Here is a 17,351-nt window from a genome sequence, read left to right as displayed (position 1 = left end):
TTTTTCGGAATCCACCGTCATGGTGTTTAGGGACTGCCAGTCCAATTTTATTTTTCGGATCCACTCCCGTCCCAGAAGTGGTGGTCCTCCCTCAGGCAATACATACAGGTCCAACCGGTGATGATCTTTATCCTTGTATCTCACCTTGACTTCTATCATTCCGATGGGGAATACTTTGTGCCCCGTGTATGTCTGTAGTACTAGTTCCGTATCCCGTAGTGGAATATGCTTGAAAAATTTCTTATAGTCATGCTTATTCATGACCGTCAATGCCGATCCGGTGTCCACTTCCATTTTTACTTGGACCTTTGCAATCTGTAGCGTTATCCAGATAGTTTGTCGGTCAGCTTCATTGCTCACGTTGTGGATTCTCAGACTGTCCAGTCCTTTGCATTTGGAGTGTGAGTCCGACTTCTGTTCCTTCAGACTCTTCCTAGTCGCCTCTTGTACCTTTCTGTACCATTTTTGTGAGGACTCGTTATTGTTGTACGTCGTTCCTGACCGGCACACTTTAGCTATGTGCCCGATCTTGCCACATTTCCGGCATTCTTGGTTTTTACCCCAGCAACGCTTCTGGTCGTGTGTTGTCTTCCCACAACGATAGCATTTCGTAGTCCTCGAGGTGATGTGGTCCACCCCTAGTGCCACCGCCTTCCGCTGCATTACCGCCGTTCCTTTTGCTGCGGCTTCGTATGATGCGGCTATAAGGACAGCCCTGTCAAGTGTGAGGTTGTTCTCTTCCAGTAGTCGCTTTTGCGTCCCTTCTTTGGACAATCCACATACGAACTTGTCTCGCAGTGCCTCTGTCAGATTCCCTCCGAACTGGCAGTGTTTCGCTAGCCTCCGCAGTTCGACCAAGTATTCCGCGTTGCTTTCGTCTTTCTTCTGCGTTCTCGCATAGAATCTGAATCGTTCAGCCAGCTTCAACGGTGTGGGGTTCAAGTGATCCTTCAGCACCGCTACTATATCCTCGAAAGTCTGATCCGCCGGTTTAGCTGGAGAGAGAAGATGTTTCAACAACCCGAATGTTTTCGCACCCATCATGTTAAGTAAGGTTACAGCTTTTTCCTCCTTAGCTATTTTGTTAGCCTTACAATGTATCTCAATACGTTCCACGTACGTGGGCCAGTCTTCTATTTCGGAGTTAAAATCGTTGCTGTCCCCACGCTTAGGCATCTTCCTTTCTTTGGGTACAACACAAATATTTCTTTAAATTCTTATGTATTTTTTTTTTCTAAGATGGCGGCTTTTCCCGCGAATTTGGCGGTTTCCCGCTCTTCCTTTCTCTCCCCGCCCACTTCAATGGCGGTTTCCCGCTTCTGTCGGCTCCTCCGCCTAATGGCGGCTTCCCGCGTTTCTTCCTGGTGGAAGGGGTACGCTTTCCCCGCAGCGGACAGGTTCAGCCGCTGGGCTGGCTCTCGCACAGCTCCCCCTACTCGGCTCTGTCTTCTCCTCCCGCCCGCACGGCTCTACCGGCGCTGGGTACACCCCGTTAACGGAGGACAGTTCAGCCGCTGGACTGGCTCTCGCGCAGTCTCTCACCCCGTTTTTGGCTGTGTCTCTCTCCCACTCCCGCACGTTCGGTTTTGCCGGCTCTGAGTAACCCGTTGGTGGAGAACAGCTCAGCCGCTGGACTAGCTCCCCGCAGTCTCTCTCTCCGCACCCGGCTCTCACCCGCACGGTTCCCGTTCGCCTCCCCAGCCCTCTCGCAGACCGGTGTTTCCCTCCCCGGCTGCGGCTGGGTTTCTCTTCCCGCGCCTACTCACAGGCTCAGCGCTTCGTGGCTGCGGTCGCTGCCCGGATTTTTCCTGCCGATCGCGGTCCGGCTGTCACCCGACGCCGTTGGACCCGACTTTTGACCGGCTCAGCTCCCCCTCGACCGAGGTCGAGTGCTCTGCCCTTATCCTCCGGATATTCTCTACACCTTCCCCTACTCACAGTCTCTTCGGCCGCCTTGTTCCCTGCTGATCGGCTCACTCTGTACCGTGGTAGAAGGGTAGTCAGTGCCTGTTGCAGACGGAAGCTTTTGTTGCTAAAGTCTTCCACCTTTCTCCTGCTGCAGCCTCGTGTTTTCTTCCCAGCAGCACGACGAGGGCGGTTGCCTCTCTTCGACGCTCTTCTTGCTTTGGTAATCTTGCCGCAGGGTACGATCGGACTCGTCGCCACTGTAGGGTCTGTGGGTTGTGCAGTTAATAAATACACAGACTTCAGAAATAACAACAAACAGGTCTTTACTATTCGAAGGTCCGGGCGAATCTGCCCCAGTTATCCTGTCACAACACTTACATACTGGTGTGGTCACTGTCGGTACTACAGTATACAGAAGCCAAACAAGTAGTGCCACACTTAAAGTAGTTCCCTTAAAGGTGAACGGTTACATACAATAATTTCCTTAAGGGTAGACGGGTACATACACTACAATACCGGTAGCATCTACCTCAGAAACAGTAGCAGCGGAACCTGATGAACTAACCGACGAAAGGGGGCCAGAATCGCCTCCGCACCAAGAACAAGAACCTCAGGAAAGGCGCTATCCAGAAAGGATCAGGAAGCCGCCCCAAAGACTGAATCTATAAATGGACTATTTCAGTTTAATGTGCATGTTAAAGTGTTAACTGTTATTTGAATGTTATGTGTACTGTTAATCTAAAAGGGGAGGAATTGTAGTGTATGTACCTTTAAGAGAGAACTACTTTTACAGCTCCTGTATACTGTAGTACTGGCTGTAACCACACCTGTATATAAGCCTTGAGCATGCCTCTGTACTGTTAGTCTTTAGACTACCCTCCTCCAGTAAACACCTGTTGATTGTTAATTTACAGCCTCCGTCTAGTTATTGGAAAACATCATACTTTAAGAATCACGGATTCAACACCTTTCACGATCTCAGGACGTCCCAAAAGTGTAGTCACTGTTGTAATAATATAGATAACGCAGCAGTCAATTTGCGCACAGCAAGAACCCAAAAACAGCAATGAGATAAATGGCCAGATGATTTGTTTTAGTGATGTTAGTTGAGGTATAAATATTGAGCCAGGGCACGGAGAAAATTCTCCTGCTCTTCTTCGCAATAGTGGCCATGGGATCTTTTACATCCACCCAAGAGGGCAGACACAGCCTCAGTTTAACGTCTCACCTGAAAGACGGCACCTTGGACAGTGCAGTGCTCCCTCAGTACTGCACTGGGTGTGTCAGCCTGGTTTATGTCTTTAAGTCACTGGAGCGGGCCTTGAATCCCATGATCTTCTGACTCAGAGGGCTAGACTGAGCCACAGTTGACAATGACTAGAGGGAGCAGTGTGTCTGGAGTTACTGCTTTAGATATACAAAGTGATTATTTCTTGCGTTACTTTGCAGACAACAATCCTCCGAGTTGCTCCCTCAGTGATCCACTGCAGCTGTGCATTGTGCACCCGCCCCGAAGCAGGAGCTCTGAAACAGGATGCAGGAAGTCGAGCAGGTCGGGTCTGAGGAGATCAAGCAGTGACCCATTGCTCCAAGAACTAGTTATAGAAGGTAACAAATGGAGCGGGAGAGAGAGGAGTTCCTTGTGCTTTGAACATTGTAGAACGTTGTAGAACCTTGGTTAGACCACACTTGGAGTACTGTGGACAGTTCTGGTCTCCATATTACAAAAATGATATAGAAGCACTGGAGAAGGTGAAAAGAAGATTTACAAGAATGATATCAAAACAGAGGTTATACCTACCAGGATAGAATGAACAGGCTGGGGCTCTTTTCTCTAGAAAAGAGAAGACTGAGGGGTGACCTGATGGAGATCTTTAAAATTATGAAGAGGTTCGATAGGGTAGACGTAGAGAAGATGTTTCCACTTGTGGGAGGAGACCAAAACTAGGGGCCGTAAATATAAGATAGTCACTAATAAATCCAATAAGGAATTCAGGAGAAACTTCTTTACTCGGAGAGTAGTGAGAATGTGGAATTCGCTACCAGATGGAGTGGTTGAGGTGAATAACTTGGATTCATTTAAGGGGAAGCTAAATAAGTACACGAGAGAGAAAGGAATAGAAGGATATAGTGATGGGGTTAGATAGAGGGGTGGGAGGAGGCTCATGTGGAGCATAAACTCCAGCATGGAGCAGTTGTGCCCAATGGCCTGATTCTGTGCTGTAGATTCGGTTTAATTCTATGTAATTTAAGGACCTGGAGCTGTTATCCCACATCCAATGTTGCCCTGATTTTGCTGAAATTGCCCGTAGACTTGTTTCATACAACCACAGTTTATTCACAAACACTGATCCCTCGCACTACTGTTTATAACAGGAAGAAGCTCAGCTTCACATTGTATTTATTAATTATTGTCTCACTGTGACACAGCAGCTTCTGATTTTGGGTTTTTTCTGCTAAATGGGAATTGATTCACTTTTTAAAAATTGTGAGCCCCTGCTGAAGAGCTTTTCACATAGAATCGTAGAATCAGACAGCACAGAAGGGGGCCATTCAGCCCATTGTGCCTGTGATGGCTCTTTGAAAGAGCTATCCAATTAGTCCTACTCTTCCCTGTCCTTTCCCCATAGCCCCTGAAATTTTCTCCTTTTCAAGTATTTATCTAATTCCCTTTTGAAAGTTACTATTGAATCTGCTTCCACCGTCCTTTCAAGCAGCGCATTCCAGATCACAGCAACTCAACATCAGAACATCGGGAGCACAGATCAGGAATTCGGATGGGGAGTTGAGGAGGCCCCCCACAAGATTTTCTGTCCATTAATTAAAGTTTGGGGTTAAAGTTTTGGCAGAGTGTCTCTTTAACAATGTTCCTAAGACCAACCACGCTGCTGCAAGTATGATCAAAGTGTACAATGTCCAGATCAGACTGCACCCTGATTACTGTGTCTGATCACCAAGAAACAAGGGAGATATTCAACTTCTGGAGGCAGTGCACAGTAGCGCCCAGAGGCTGATCCCTAGTGTCAGAGGTCCGAGATATGAGGAAAGCCTGAAGAGACCTGGGCTTTCCAATCTAGAAAGGAGGCCTCTGAGAGATGATCTTATGGAGGCAGGTAAGATCGTTAAAGGTACAGTTAGAGGTCAAAAATTTAAGATAGTCACTAATAAATCCAATTAAGTTATTGTTTTGATTTCTTTTTGGGTTCAATAAAGACTCATTTCTGAAAGAGAATGTTGTTTAATCTAAAGTCTTGTTCAAGACTTTCTACAGCTTTTTACAGAACACACTATGCTGTGATGCATCTAGAATGAAACTGAAAGTAAAACTCCTCTGGACTGCTTGTCTCTCACATGACCTCTGCTGGTCAGGCACAAGTAATCAAAAACACAGACAAATATGCTGTAAGGCATAAGTAATCAAACACAGACAAATATCATCACTATTTGCTGATATCATTACAGTTATTACAATGTTTGTTTTCTTTGGTTTGATAATGTGATTATGAAGATGATGACCTGATAGAGGTCTTTTATGATTATGAAAGGGTTCGATAGGGTAGATGTAGAGAAGATGTTTCCATCTGTGGGGAGGGGAGACCAAAACTAGGGGCCATAAATATAAGATAATAAATCCAATAGGGAATTCAGGGGAAACTACCCAGAGAGTGGTGAGAATGTGGAACTCGCTACCACAGGGAGTGGTTGAGGTGAATAGCTTAGATGCATTTAAGGGGAAGCTAGATAAACACATGAGAGAGAAAGGAATAGAAGGAGATGTTGATAGGGTGAGCTGAAGTAGGGTGGGAGGAGGCTCGTGTGGAGCATAAATACCGGCATAGACCACTTTGGCTGAATGGCCTGTTTCTGTCCTGTAAATTCTATGCAATTCTGTGTAAAAGTTCAATTGAGAATACTACTCTAAGTTAAATCATTAGAGTAGGACAAGGGGGCACAGGTTCAAACTAATAAAAGGTAAATTTAAGATGGATCTTATTAAATCCGTGAATCTTAAGGTATGGTGTTCTTCAATAAATAGACGGAGACTGCAGATCAACAATCAACAGGTGTTTACTGGATGAGGGTAGTCTAAAAACTAACAGTACAGATGCCTGCTCAGGGCTTATATACAGGTGTGGTCACTGCCGGTACTACAGTATACAGGAGCTGTAAAAGTAGTTCTCTCTTAAAGGTACATACACTACAGATCTCAGGTAGTTTGTCATCACACAGTGATCAATGTATGGAGTGGACTCCCAGAAAGAGTTAGGGGGGCAAACCCCTGGAATTATTTAAGAATGATTTATATGCAGCAATGCGGGGAATGTTGGGTCTTTCTGATTGGATGAACAAAGATGGCCTTCTTTATCCATATTTATTTTGAGATGTTGTGAAACTGATCATTAGTTTTAATTAGCTAAGTGGAACTATTGTCAGCCCATCAATCAACAACAACTTATAGCGCCTTGTCTAGAAAGACATCCCAAGATGCTTCACAGAAGTGTAAATCAGACTAAAAATGGATGCCAAACCAAAGGAGATCTAAAGAGGGGTGACTAAAAGCTTGGGGTCAAAGAAGTGGGTTTTAAGGAGTGCCTTAAATGAGGAGAGGGAGTTGTAGAGGTGGAGATGTTTAGGGAGAAAATTCCAGAAAGTAGGGTCTAGCAGCTGAAGGCATGGCTACCAATGGTGGGGCAAAGGAAGTGGGGGGATGTACAAAAGGGCAGAATTGGAGAAGCGCAGGGATCTCGGAGGATTGTAGTTCTGGAGGAGGTTACAGAGATAGGGAGGGGTGAGGCCATGGAGGTGATTTGAAAACGAGGATGAGAATTTTAAAAGCGAGGTTTTGCCGGACCGGGAGCCAATGTAGGTCAGCGAGCTCAGGGGTAATGGGTGAACAGGACGTGGTGTGAGTTAGGATAGGGGTAGCAGAGGTATGGATGAGCTGAAGGTGGAAGATGGGAAGACGGTCAGGAGAGTGTCGGAATAGTCAAATCTGAAGGTGAGAAAGGCACAGATGAGGGTTTCAGCAGCCGATGAGCTGAGGTAGATGGGTGATGCTACAGAGGTGGAAGTAGGCGGTGTGTGCTAGTAACGGAGAGAATATGGGGCTGGACGCTTAGCTCGAGGTCAAATAGGATGCTAAGATTGTGATGAGTCCGGTTCAACCTGAGACAGTGATTTTCCAGTTGAGGCACAGAATGATGGCTAGACGCAAGTGATCACAAGCCGCTGATCTCATCAAGAGTGTTCAGATCAGGTTAGAAACCATGAAACTAATATTTGAGAGATTTGTAAATGTCATCTGAACCCTGAGATTAGGTTACGACCTTGAAATCACTTCCTTGTATCTCATTAATAAAAAATACTTTCATTTTATGCAGGGACTTTAGTTTCATGCTTCATTCTTTGGCTGCAGCGTTTATGAGGATTAATATCTGCAATGTCACTGCTGCAAGTTTGCCAAGAAATAATCTGCCGATGATTCCTGAGAAACTGGGGCCCCGAAATTGCAGAATCCCTGCTTCACTCTGACTCACAGGGACCTGAAACCTACTACGGTGGATGCCGTTCACCCATCACCCCTGAGCTCGCTGACCCACATTGGCTCAGCGATTTTAAAATTCTCATCCTTGTGTTCAAATCCCTCCTCGGCCTCGCCACTCCCTATCTCTGTAACCTCCTCCAGCCCTACAACCCTCCGAGATCTCTGCACTCCTCCAATTCTGGCCTCTTGTACATCCCCGATTTCCATCACTCCACCACTGGCGGCCATGCCTTCAGCTGCCTGGGCCCTAAACTCTGGAATTCCCTCCCTAAACCTCTCCGCCTCTCTTTCCTCCTTGAAGACGCTCTTTAAAACCTACCTTTTTGACCAAGTCTGTCCTAATATCTCATGTGGCTCAGTCCAAGGAGAGTGCGCTCGTCCTGGGCCGCACCTAAGCACGTCTCCAAAGCTGCCTGTGGATGTGGGGTGGGGGGGGGGGGGGCGCGGTTGCAGGGGGCACAGGCAGAAGACGCAGAACTCAATTTCAATTCAATTCAATTCAAATCGCTTTATTGGCATGACAAGGTACATCTTATGTTGCCAAAGCATCGAAAAACATTCATGGTTGTTCACAAAAATACAGATCTATCCATGCAGTGTATAAACAGATATATCCCTGAGTGTATAAATATACATTCATATAATTTGTATATACTCTTTTCTTATATTTAGTGGTTGTCCCTCTGTTTATGGCAAGCTGTAACATAGTGTGCCGCTAAGGTTACACAATTTCTCTCTTCCCCTAGTAGGTATGGGAGTTTTTGGTCGTCATTCAAATTTCTGAATTCCGGGCACATTTTTGTGAATTTTGGGTAGAAATTCTCCCTTATGCCCTGATATTTTCTACAAGCTGTGAGGAAGTGCATCTCTGTCTCCACCACTCCCTGACTGCAGTGAGAGCATATCCTGTCCTCTCTTGGTAGCTGGGTCTGCCTGTGTCTACCTTTTTCGATCGCCAGGCTATGTTCACTAAGTCTGTACATTGTCAAGGTTTTTCTCAGTTTGCTATCCTTTACCATGGTCAGGTAATCAGCCATGTTGTATTGTCTGTTTAGGGCCAAGTAGCAATTGAGTTTGCTTTGGGTTTTTGTTGTTTCTGCCCAATATGACAGATATTTTTCCTTTTGCTTAGCGACGATTGTGTTGGGTCGAATTCTTTGTGTTGCGCTGTCACTGTCCTGGGGCTGGTTCTTGTTAGTAGTGTTAGTAGTTACTTCACTGAGTCCCAGGACTAGTTGACTGAGGGTATTCTTCTTTATGGTCCTCTCTTGGCATTTCAGGGCTTCGTAATGATAACATTGGAGGTTGCTCATTTCTAGGTGTTTCCAAAATTTGGTGGCTCTTTTTTGGATAGTGATTATTAATGGATATTGGCCTAGTTCTGCCCTGCATGCATTGTTTACGGTTTTCCTTTGAGTCCGGAGGATGCTTTTACAGAATTCTGCATGTAGGATCTCAATTGGGTGTTTGTCCCATTTTGTAAATTCTTGTTGTGTTAGCGGTCCCCACACCTCACTGCCATAGAGTGCAATTGGTTCAATTACTGATTTAAAAATTTTGAGCCAAATGCTAATTGGGATTTCTATTTGGATTGATTTTTTAATGGCATAGAAAGCCCTTCTTGCTTTCTCTTTCAGTTCATTCACAGCCAGATGAAAATTTCCCGTAGAACTGATTTTTAGGCCCAAGTATGTGTAGTTAGTGGTTTGTTCAATTTTGGTTGTTCCTAGTGTGAAATTTATTTTGGGTCCCTGATGTCTGGATCTTTGCTGGAACACAAGGATTTTGGTTTTTTGGGGATTTATTGTCAGGGCCCAGGTCTGGCAGAACGACTCCAGCAGATCCAGGTTCTGCTGTAGACCCTCCTTAGTTGGTGACAGCAGAACCAGGTCATCTGCATAGAGGAGGAATTTAACCTTGGATTCATATAGGGTGAGGCCGGGTGCTGTAGATTGTTCAAGTAGTTTTGCCAATTCATTTATGTAAATATTAAAGAGTGTCGGTGAGATGGACGAGCCCTGCGTCACCCCCCGCCCCTGTGGGAAGTATTTTGTTTGTTTGTCTCCAATTTTAACTGCACATTTGTTGTTTGTATACATTGATTTAATTACATCATATGTTTTTCCCCCTACCCCGCTTTCGATAAGTTTCAGGAATAAACCGTCGTGCCAGATGGAGTCGAAAGCCTTCTGGAAATCTATAAAGCATGCGTAGATTTTGCTTTTGTTTTGATGAACGTGTTTGTCAATTAGGGTCTGTAGGGTGAAGATATGATCTGATGTTCTATTGTTTGGCAGGAATCCAATTTGGCTTTTACTCAAGACATTGTGCTCCTCAAGGAAGTTTATAAGTCTTTTGTTTATGATACTACAGAATACCTTCCCCAGGTTACTGTTTACACAGATGCCTCGATAGTTATTTGGGTCGACTTTGTCCCCACTTTTGTATATGGGCGTTATGAGTCCTTTGTTCCAGATATCAGGGAAGTAACCGACACTCAGAACCAAGTTGAAGAGTTTTAGGATAGCCAGTTTCATTTTATCGTCTGTGTGTTTAAGCATCTCGCTTAGTATGCCGTCTGCACCGCAAGCTTTTCCTGGTCGCAGGTCCTTGAGTTTTTCAAATAGTTCTTTTTCTGTTATTATGGAGTCTAGCGGGTTTTGGTTATCTTTTATGGCCATTTCGAGCTTTTCCAGTTTTTTGCATATTTGGTGTTGCTCTGGCCTTAGTGTGTTTTTCTGGTATAATTTTTCAAAGTGGTTTTCCCATGTGTCTCCATTTTGAATGGCCAATTCGTCGTGTTGTTTTTTGTGTAATGTATTCCATTTGTCCCAGAAACAATTGGAATCAATGGATTCCTCAATGGAGCTGAGTGTATTCTTAATATACTGCTCTTTTTTGGTTCTGAGTGTGTTTCTGTATTGTGTTAGTGTCTGACAATAAGTAAGGCGTAATTCCTCATTTTCTGGCTGTCTGTATTTTTGGTTTGATATTTTTCTAAGTTTTTTCCTCATGTTGTGGCAATCTGGGTCAAACCATTTTTCATAGTTTTTTGTTTTGGGTTTGTTCTTGCGAGCTTTCAAGTTTGACCTTGTTGCCAAATTATCAAAAATATTGTTTAGGTTATTCACTGCCCGGTTTACGCCTTCTTTATTGTGAGTGTATATGTTATCCAGAAAGGTGTCCAAGAGAGCTTGAGTTGATTCATGGCTAATTGCTTTATGGTATTTTACGTGCTGTTTTTGGCCCATCTGTACGATTTTTTGGTGTTGTACAGTTTACTGGGTTGTGTTTCTGTGTTGGTTGTTTCTGTCTTGTTAAGATACATAGTAATTTGACTGTGGTTTGACAGTGTTGTTTGTGGTTTGACTGTGGATGCTCTGAAAGAGGATGGGTCCAAATCCGTAATCATATAGTCTACGGTGCTACAGCCAAGAGGTGAGCAATAGGTCGATCTTCCTAGGAGGTCTCCCATGAACCTACCATTGACAATGTACAGACCCAGGCTTCGACAGAGCTGCAGTAGCTGTTTTCCGTTGGTATTTGTCTGCTTGTCGCAGTTATGCCTGTATGGATGGGAAGGGATATCGAAGTGGTTATTCCTGAATAGGGTTGCAAATTCTGTACTCCTAGAGGTTTCGTCACGTGACCTCCTGCCTCCAACCGCCCTGCCCCTGCACTCCGCCATTGGTCACCCAGCACGTCAATCTTCACGACACCCCACCTTCCTACAGCCAATTGGCAAAGCGAACAGACTCGTCGTGACCCGAATGGATGATTCTGTTCATTACTCCTGTGATTTTTCTCTCAGGTTTTGCTCGCAGCAGTGTCCTGGAAATTAATCTTCAAATCCTGGGGACTGCAGGCCAATCCTGGAGGGGTGGCAACCCTATCTCTTCCCCTTGCCCCCAGCCACAGGGTCAAACCTGGGATGCAGATTGCATGGGGTAGAAACCTGATAGATCTGGGTTCTCCCCAAATTCCTGCCTCCCCCCAGGCAATGCGCCCTCTTTGAACTTTCCCATCCACCCTTCCTTCCCCCCCACCACCAATCTTGGCCCCTCTTTCGTTCAGTATATATCTAGTAACATGCTCATCAAACTCTTTTCGTTCTGCTCAGAATTAGTGGTGAGCTGTGAAGCGGCGACACAAACGGATGAAAGGCCAGAGGTACAGGTCGTGACCTTGCGAAGGGGTCGCAGGTCAGGAACTCCCAGGTCGAGGCCCAGGTCGCTGGTAGATTACAGCAGTTACAGAGACACCAAGTTACTGGTGGCCAGCTTCTTGGAGCATTCGTCATGCAGTATGACTCCCGAGGTGCAGGAACTGGTGGAAAATATTAGATCAGTGCTACAGTCTGACGAGGAACACATGGAGGAGGCGGTGGCAAGTGCCAACATACTTGATCAGGTAAGAGGCACTCATTGCAGCTGTGCTAAGTTTCTCTCTGTGTCTTATTGCCGTTATATCTGATGTATATGGACAGCCTGGATTCAGAAACACAGCGTAAATTGATTAGATTGGCAGATGACACCAAACTAGGTGCAGTAGAGACTCAATCAGCAACCAGGGAGCAACAGAAGGTTGTGGGTTCGATTCCCACTCCAGGGATTTGAGCACAAAATCTAGGCTGACGCTCCCAGTACAGTACTGAGGGAGTGCTGCACTGTCGGAGGTGCTGTCTTTCAGATGAGACGTTAAACGAAGCCGCCTTCTGCCCTCTCAGGTGAAAGTAAAAGATCCCATGGCACTATTTCGAAGAAGAGCAGGGGAGTTATCCCCGGTGTCCTGGCCAATATTTGTCCCTCAACCAACATCACTAAAAAACAGATGATCTGCTCATGATCACATTGCAGTTTGTGGGAGCTTGCTGTGCGCAAATTGGCTGCCGCATTTCCCACATTACAACAGTGACTACACTTCAAAAGTACTTAATTGGCTGTAAAGCATTTGGGACATCCTGAGGTCATGAAAGGTGCTATAGAAATGCAAGTCTTTCTGTTATGAGAGATTCTATCAGGAAAGACTAAACAGGCTGGGGCTATTTTCTCTAGTAAATAGAAGGCTAAGGGTTGACCCGACTGAGGTCTTGATAGGATAGGCGAAGGGAAGATGTTTCCACTTGTGTGGGAGACCAAAACTAGGGGTCATAAATATAAGGTAGTCACTAATAAATCCAATAGGGAATTCAGGAGAAACTTCTTTACCCAGAGAGTGGTGAGAATGTGGAACTTGCTACCACAGGGAGTGGTTGAGGCGAATAGTATAGATACATTTAAGGGGAAGCTAGATAAACACATGAAGGTGAAAGGAATAGAAGGATGATGGCCTGTTTCTGTGCTGTAAAATTCTATGTAACAATCCTCTGATGGATATCAAACAATATAGCCGACAGTAAATAAGATCATGATTTGGACCTTTTTCAATGGCCGTGAACTGTGGGATGGTATCAATATGTAATCCGTCAGGTAAATGACTTCAAATATAAAAGCAGATTTAAAAACTGGGGAGAAATAACTGGTGAGAATTAATGGACGATGAAAGCAGAAATTTGCCAAGCTACACAGATCTTTAAAGCAACTTCCATTTATAAGGCGGCCTTTGTTCTTGATAAAAAAAAAACAGAAAGTGCTGGAAACACTCAGCAGGTCAGGCAGCATTTGTAGAGAAAGAGAAAGAGTTAATGTTTCAGGTTGAAGACCTTTCACCTCTTATTAGTCCCAAGCTGGAGTATTGCGGCCAATTCCGGGCTCCACACTTTAGGAAGGATGTCAGGGCCTTCGATAGGGTGCAGGGGAGATTTACCAGGCTGGTACCAGGGATGAGGGACTTCAGTTATGTGGCGAGATTAGAGAAGCTGGGGTTTTCTCCTTAGAGCAGAGAAGGTTAAGGAGAAATTTAATAGAGGTACTCAAAATCATGAAGGGTTTTGATAGAGTAAAGAAGGAGAAACTGTTTCCAGTGGCAGGAGGGTCAGTAACCAGAGGATTTAAGGTAATTGGCAAAAGAACTAGAGGGGAGATAAGGAGAATTGTTTTTTACACAGCAAATTGTTGTGATCTAGAATGCGCTGCCTGAAATGGTGGTGGAAGCAGATTCAATAGTAACATTCAAAAGAGAATTTACATGGCTATGGGGAAAGAGGAGAGGAGAGTCGGACTAATTGGATAGTTCTTTCAAAAGAGGCATGATGGGCTGAATGCTCTCCTTCTGTGCTGGATCATTCTATGAGTCTCAGCATCGCAGTATTTCACTTTTACTTCATTCTGAATGAGGAGCTAGTGAGTGCAGTGTGGTTCTAAGGACTTTTCTGTTTTCTTTCTGGAAAGGTGATCACTGGCAGCTCCCAACACAGCATCTCGAGCAGGGAGACACCTCAGACACAAGGCCACACACGACTCCTCCATCTGCAGAGCTGCGGAGACCTGAGCACATTTGCTGTTGCCGAATCACAGCCGGGAGACAGAAGCAGCGAGCACAAAGCCCAGCAGGAGCGGCCTCACAGCCTGATTGGCGTGATGCAAGAGACTGTGCTTTAAACACACAGGACATTTCAGAGTGCAATTTGAGCCAGGACTCTGCTTAAAAACACAAAAAACAAAAGCCTGGCGGGGAATAAGTCTGAGGATGGGAGTGCAATATTAGGAAAGGGCAACGCTTACTTAGAGCCACACCTAACGTACTGGAGAACGATGTATGCAAATATAACTTATGAGATTCAGCGAAAAACTGCTCAAAATGCACTTAGCTCCACAGGAAGTAATGAAATGTGTCATTTATCATGTAAAAAATACGTTGTGTTCGAAAGCATGAGACTCCTCAGCTCATGTCTGTTGTCAGCCAACAAACCTGATGACTCCCTCACTGCCCAGGGTCATTACAGAGATTTAGATTATCTACTTTCTCTTCCCGCTCCTTCTCTCTGATCACGTCAAAGGGCACTTTATTTAAAACATAAACTGAAGAGTTGCCAGGTCAAGCAAGATAACATGAGGACGGGTTTAACACTGATGGTTTCCCTCTATCCCTTCTACTGCTCTGAATAACTACATGTCCTTTGCATTGTGTAGCACTGTATTGTTTGAAGTTTAGCAAATGATTTCATAGGTTTCTAATCTTTAATGTTATATATGTATAGAGAAAGATATAGATTATATATAAAAATAAAACCATACAACCATTCCCGCTCCACTTAGAACTGTCATGCAGCACAGCATCACGGAAGTCTCACACAGTTATTAATCTACTTTGGAGAACCATAGGTGCCTGCAATTACACTGAAAGCAGTAACTACTCTTCACTAACAATGGAGAACGATGTCCTCAGTCACTTATGTCACTGCCCTAAATCTGCTGCTTAGAAACTTGCTAATGATATATTGTTTATAGGCGTTAGCCGTGGCTCAGTGCGGAGCACTCTTTCACCTCTGCGTCAGAAGGTTGTGGGTTCAAGTCCCCACTCCAGAGACTTGAGCCCCTAATCCAGGCTGACACTCCAGTGCAGTACTGAGGGAGTGCTGAGGTGCCATCTTTCGGATGAGACGTTAAACTGTCTGCCCTCTCAGGTGGATGTGCAAAGAGCCCATGGCACTATTTTGAAGAGCAGGGGAGTTTACCCTGGTGCCCTGGCCAATATTTCTCCCTCAACCCACATCACAAAAACAGATCATCAACATTGCTGTTTGTGGGAGCTTGCTGTGTGCAAATTGGTTGCCACGTTTCCTGCATTACAAGTTACCACACGTCAAAAGTACTTCATTGGCTGTTAAAGCTTTGGGACATCCTGAGGTCGTGAAAGGCATGACATAAATGGAGGTTCTTTCTTTTAGAGAGAGATTCTATCAGGAATGATTGTACAGGCTGGGGCTATTTTCTCTAGTAAAGAGAAGGCTGAGGGGTGACCTGATAGAGGTAAAGCACTTTGGGATGTCCTGAGGTCATGAAAGGCGCTTGTAATTACACTGAAAGCTGTGTCTCCTCTTCCCCCCAACAATGGCGAAAGATTTCCTCGGTCACTCATCTGTAGCAACACTGTTCCTTACAAACTAGTTCACGATATATTGGTGTATATACTGTATCTCAGACATTATCCTGCCTTAATCCCACCTCAAGAACAACATGCCTGCTAACATCAATGTGATTTTATTTCCATTTCGTGCGCCTTTCAACCTTTGAGACCGGGACTAAGATTGCTCATTGATGGACAACTTTTTTCTTTGTGTGAACTCTTAAAGTAAGAACATAAGAAATAGAACAGGAGTAAACCATACAGCCCCTCGAGCCTGCTCCATCATTCAGTAAGATCATGGCTGAACTTCTATCTCAACTCCACTTTACTGCCCTATCCCATTATCCCGTACAGCCCAAAAATCTATCGATCTCTGCCTTGAATATACTCAACGACTGAGCATCTGGAGCCCTCCGGGGTAGAGAATTCCAAAGGTTCACAACCCTCTGAGTGAAGAAATTTCTCCTCATCTAAGTCCTAAATGGCCGACTCCTTATCCTGAGACTATGCCCCCTAGTTCTAGACTCTCCAGCCAGGGAAAACAGCCTCTCAGCATCTACCCTGTCAAACACTCAGCAGAGAATGTGGGAATTTCACCCCATCGCTATGGCCCAGATTTGAACCCAACTCTCAAAAGGTGCAAAGGTCAGTGTGCTAACTCATGTCATCCAATCTTCACATGATTTTTTGCAGTTTATTTTCCTAATGATAGCAACCATGACTAGTTGCATTAAGGAGTGACATTAAGCTCAGGGTTCAGTGAAGGCATTCTGGAAAAGGACTCTTGGGAGAGGGTTAATAAACAGAATTCTCAGCGCCATCCATATACTGCATTTCATTCATACAAAAGGTTGATGTGGGCAAGAAGCTGGTGAGAATGTGGAACTCACTACCACATGGGAGTAGTTGAGGTGAATAGCATAGATCCATTTAAGGGAAGCTAGATAAATGCATGAGGGAGAAAGGAATAGAAGGATATGCTGATGGGGTGAGATGAAGCTCGTGTGGAGCATAAACACTGGCACAGACCGGTTGGGCCAAATGGCCTGTTTCTGTGCTGGATTTCAATTTTCCTGTGAAATGGAAGAGTCTGCACATTTAATAAGAGCTTAAATCCTATTACAGTGTTCAGGTTCCATTTCCATAACAGATGCTAAAATTGGACAATTAGTAATGTAGCCATAGAAACACAATCAATCTTTAATCAGTTTGGTTGGGTCTGATTCTATCCCATGAATTACATTTAAATATTTATATGATGGTTATCAAAAATATACCTACAAAGGAAATGGGCACCACGCTGAAAGACCGAAGGAATCAAAGTTACTAGTTTAGATAGTTAATAAGGTTGAATTGTACAATTGCATGTTTAAACTTCTGTGGCAGCTGGTCAATCCATGACAAAAAACAAGATTATTGTAAACAAATGTTAACATTTTAATAGCGGTTTTTATATTTAACTGGATTTGGGGGGGGGGGGGGAAACCATGGGTTTGGTCCAGTTTAGACCATGAGTGAAGCCTCTCTTTTGCGTCTTTCGGATGAGGCGTTAAACCAATCCTGCCCTCTTGGGTGGATGTAAAAAATTCGAAGAAGAGCAGGGGAGTTCTCCCTGGTGTCCTGGCCAATAGTTATCCCTCAACCAGCATCACTGATTATCCAGTCATTATCCCATTGCTGTTTGTGGGAGCTTGCTGTGCGCAAATTGGCGTTTCCTACATTACAACAGTGACTACACTTGGAAAAAGTACTTCATTAGCTGTAAAGCGCTTTGGGACGTCCTGAGGTCGGGGAAAGGCGCTATAGAAATGCAAGGCTTTCTTTTTTACAAGTAAAGTTCAGATCAGAATATTTTCATTTTGAGCTGTTGGTAGCAGTTCTATAATGTTGT

General features: G+C 44.7%; 1 protein-coding gene across 1 annotated transcript in view; it reads left to right on the top strand.

Moving 5' to 3' along the window:
* Positions 1-14,633, top strand: part of entrep1 (endosomal transmembrane epsin interactor 1) — a gene marked incomplete at its 5' end in the record, with an annotated part of 57,281 nt that extends 42,648 nt beyond the window's left edge. The window contains 3 exons of the mRNA XM_085984172.1: positions 3,358-3,516; positions 11,574-11,863; positions 13,783-14,633. Of these exons, the coding sequence (XP_085840298.1) occupies positions 3,358-3,516; positions 11,574-11,863; positions 13,783-13,992 (659 nt within the window). The remainder of the gene's footprint in view (positions 1-3,357; positions 3,517-11,573; positions 11,864-13,782) is intronic.
* Between the last annotated feature and the right edge of the window lie 2,718 nt (positions 14,634-17,351).

Source organism: Somniosus microcephalus, chromosome 1, assembly GCF_052327205.1.
Source record: "Somniosus microcephalus isolate GS21.2 chromosome 1, FLI_Smic_1.0, whole genome shotgun sequence".
Lineage (NCBI taxonomy): Eukaryota > Metazoa > Chordata > Chondrichthyes > Squaliformes > Somniosidae > Somniosus > Somniosus microcephalus.
Note: the sequence above shows the minus strand (reverse complement) of the source record. Positions and strands in the feature narration are given on the sequence as shown.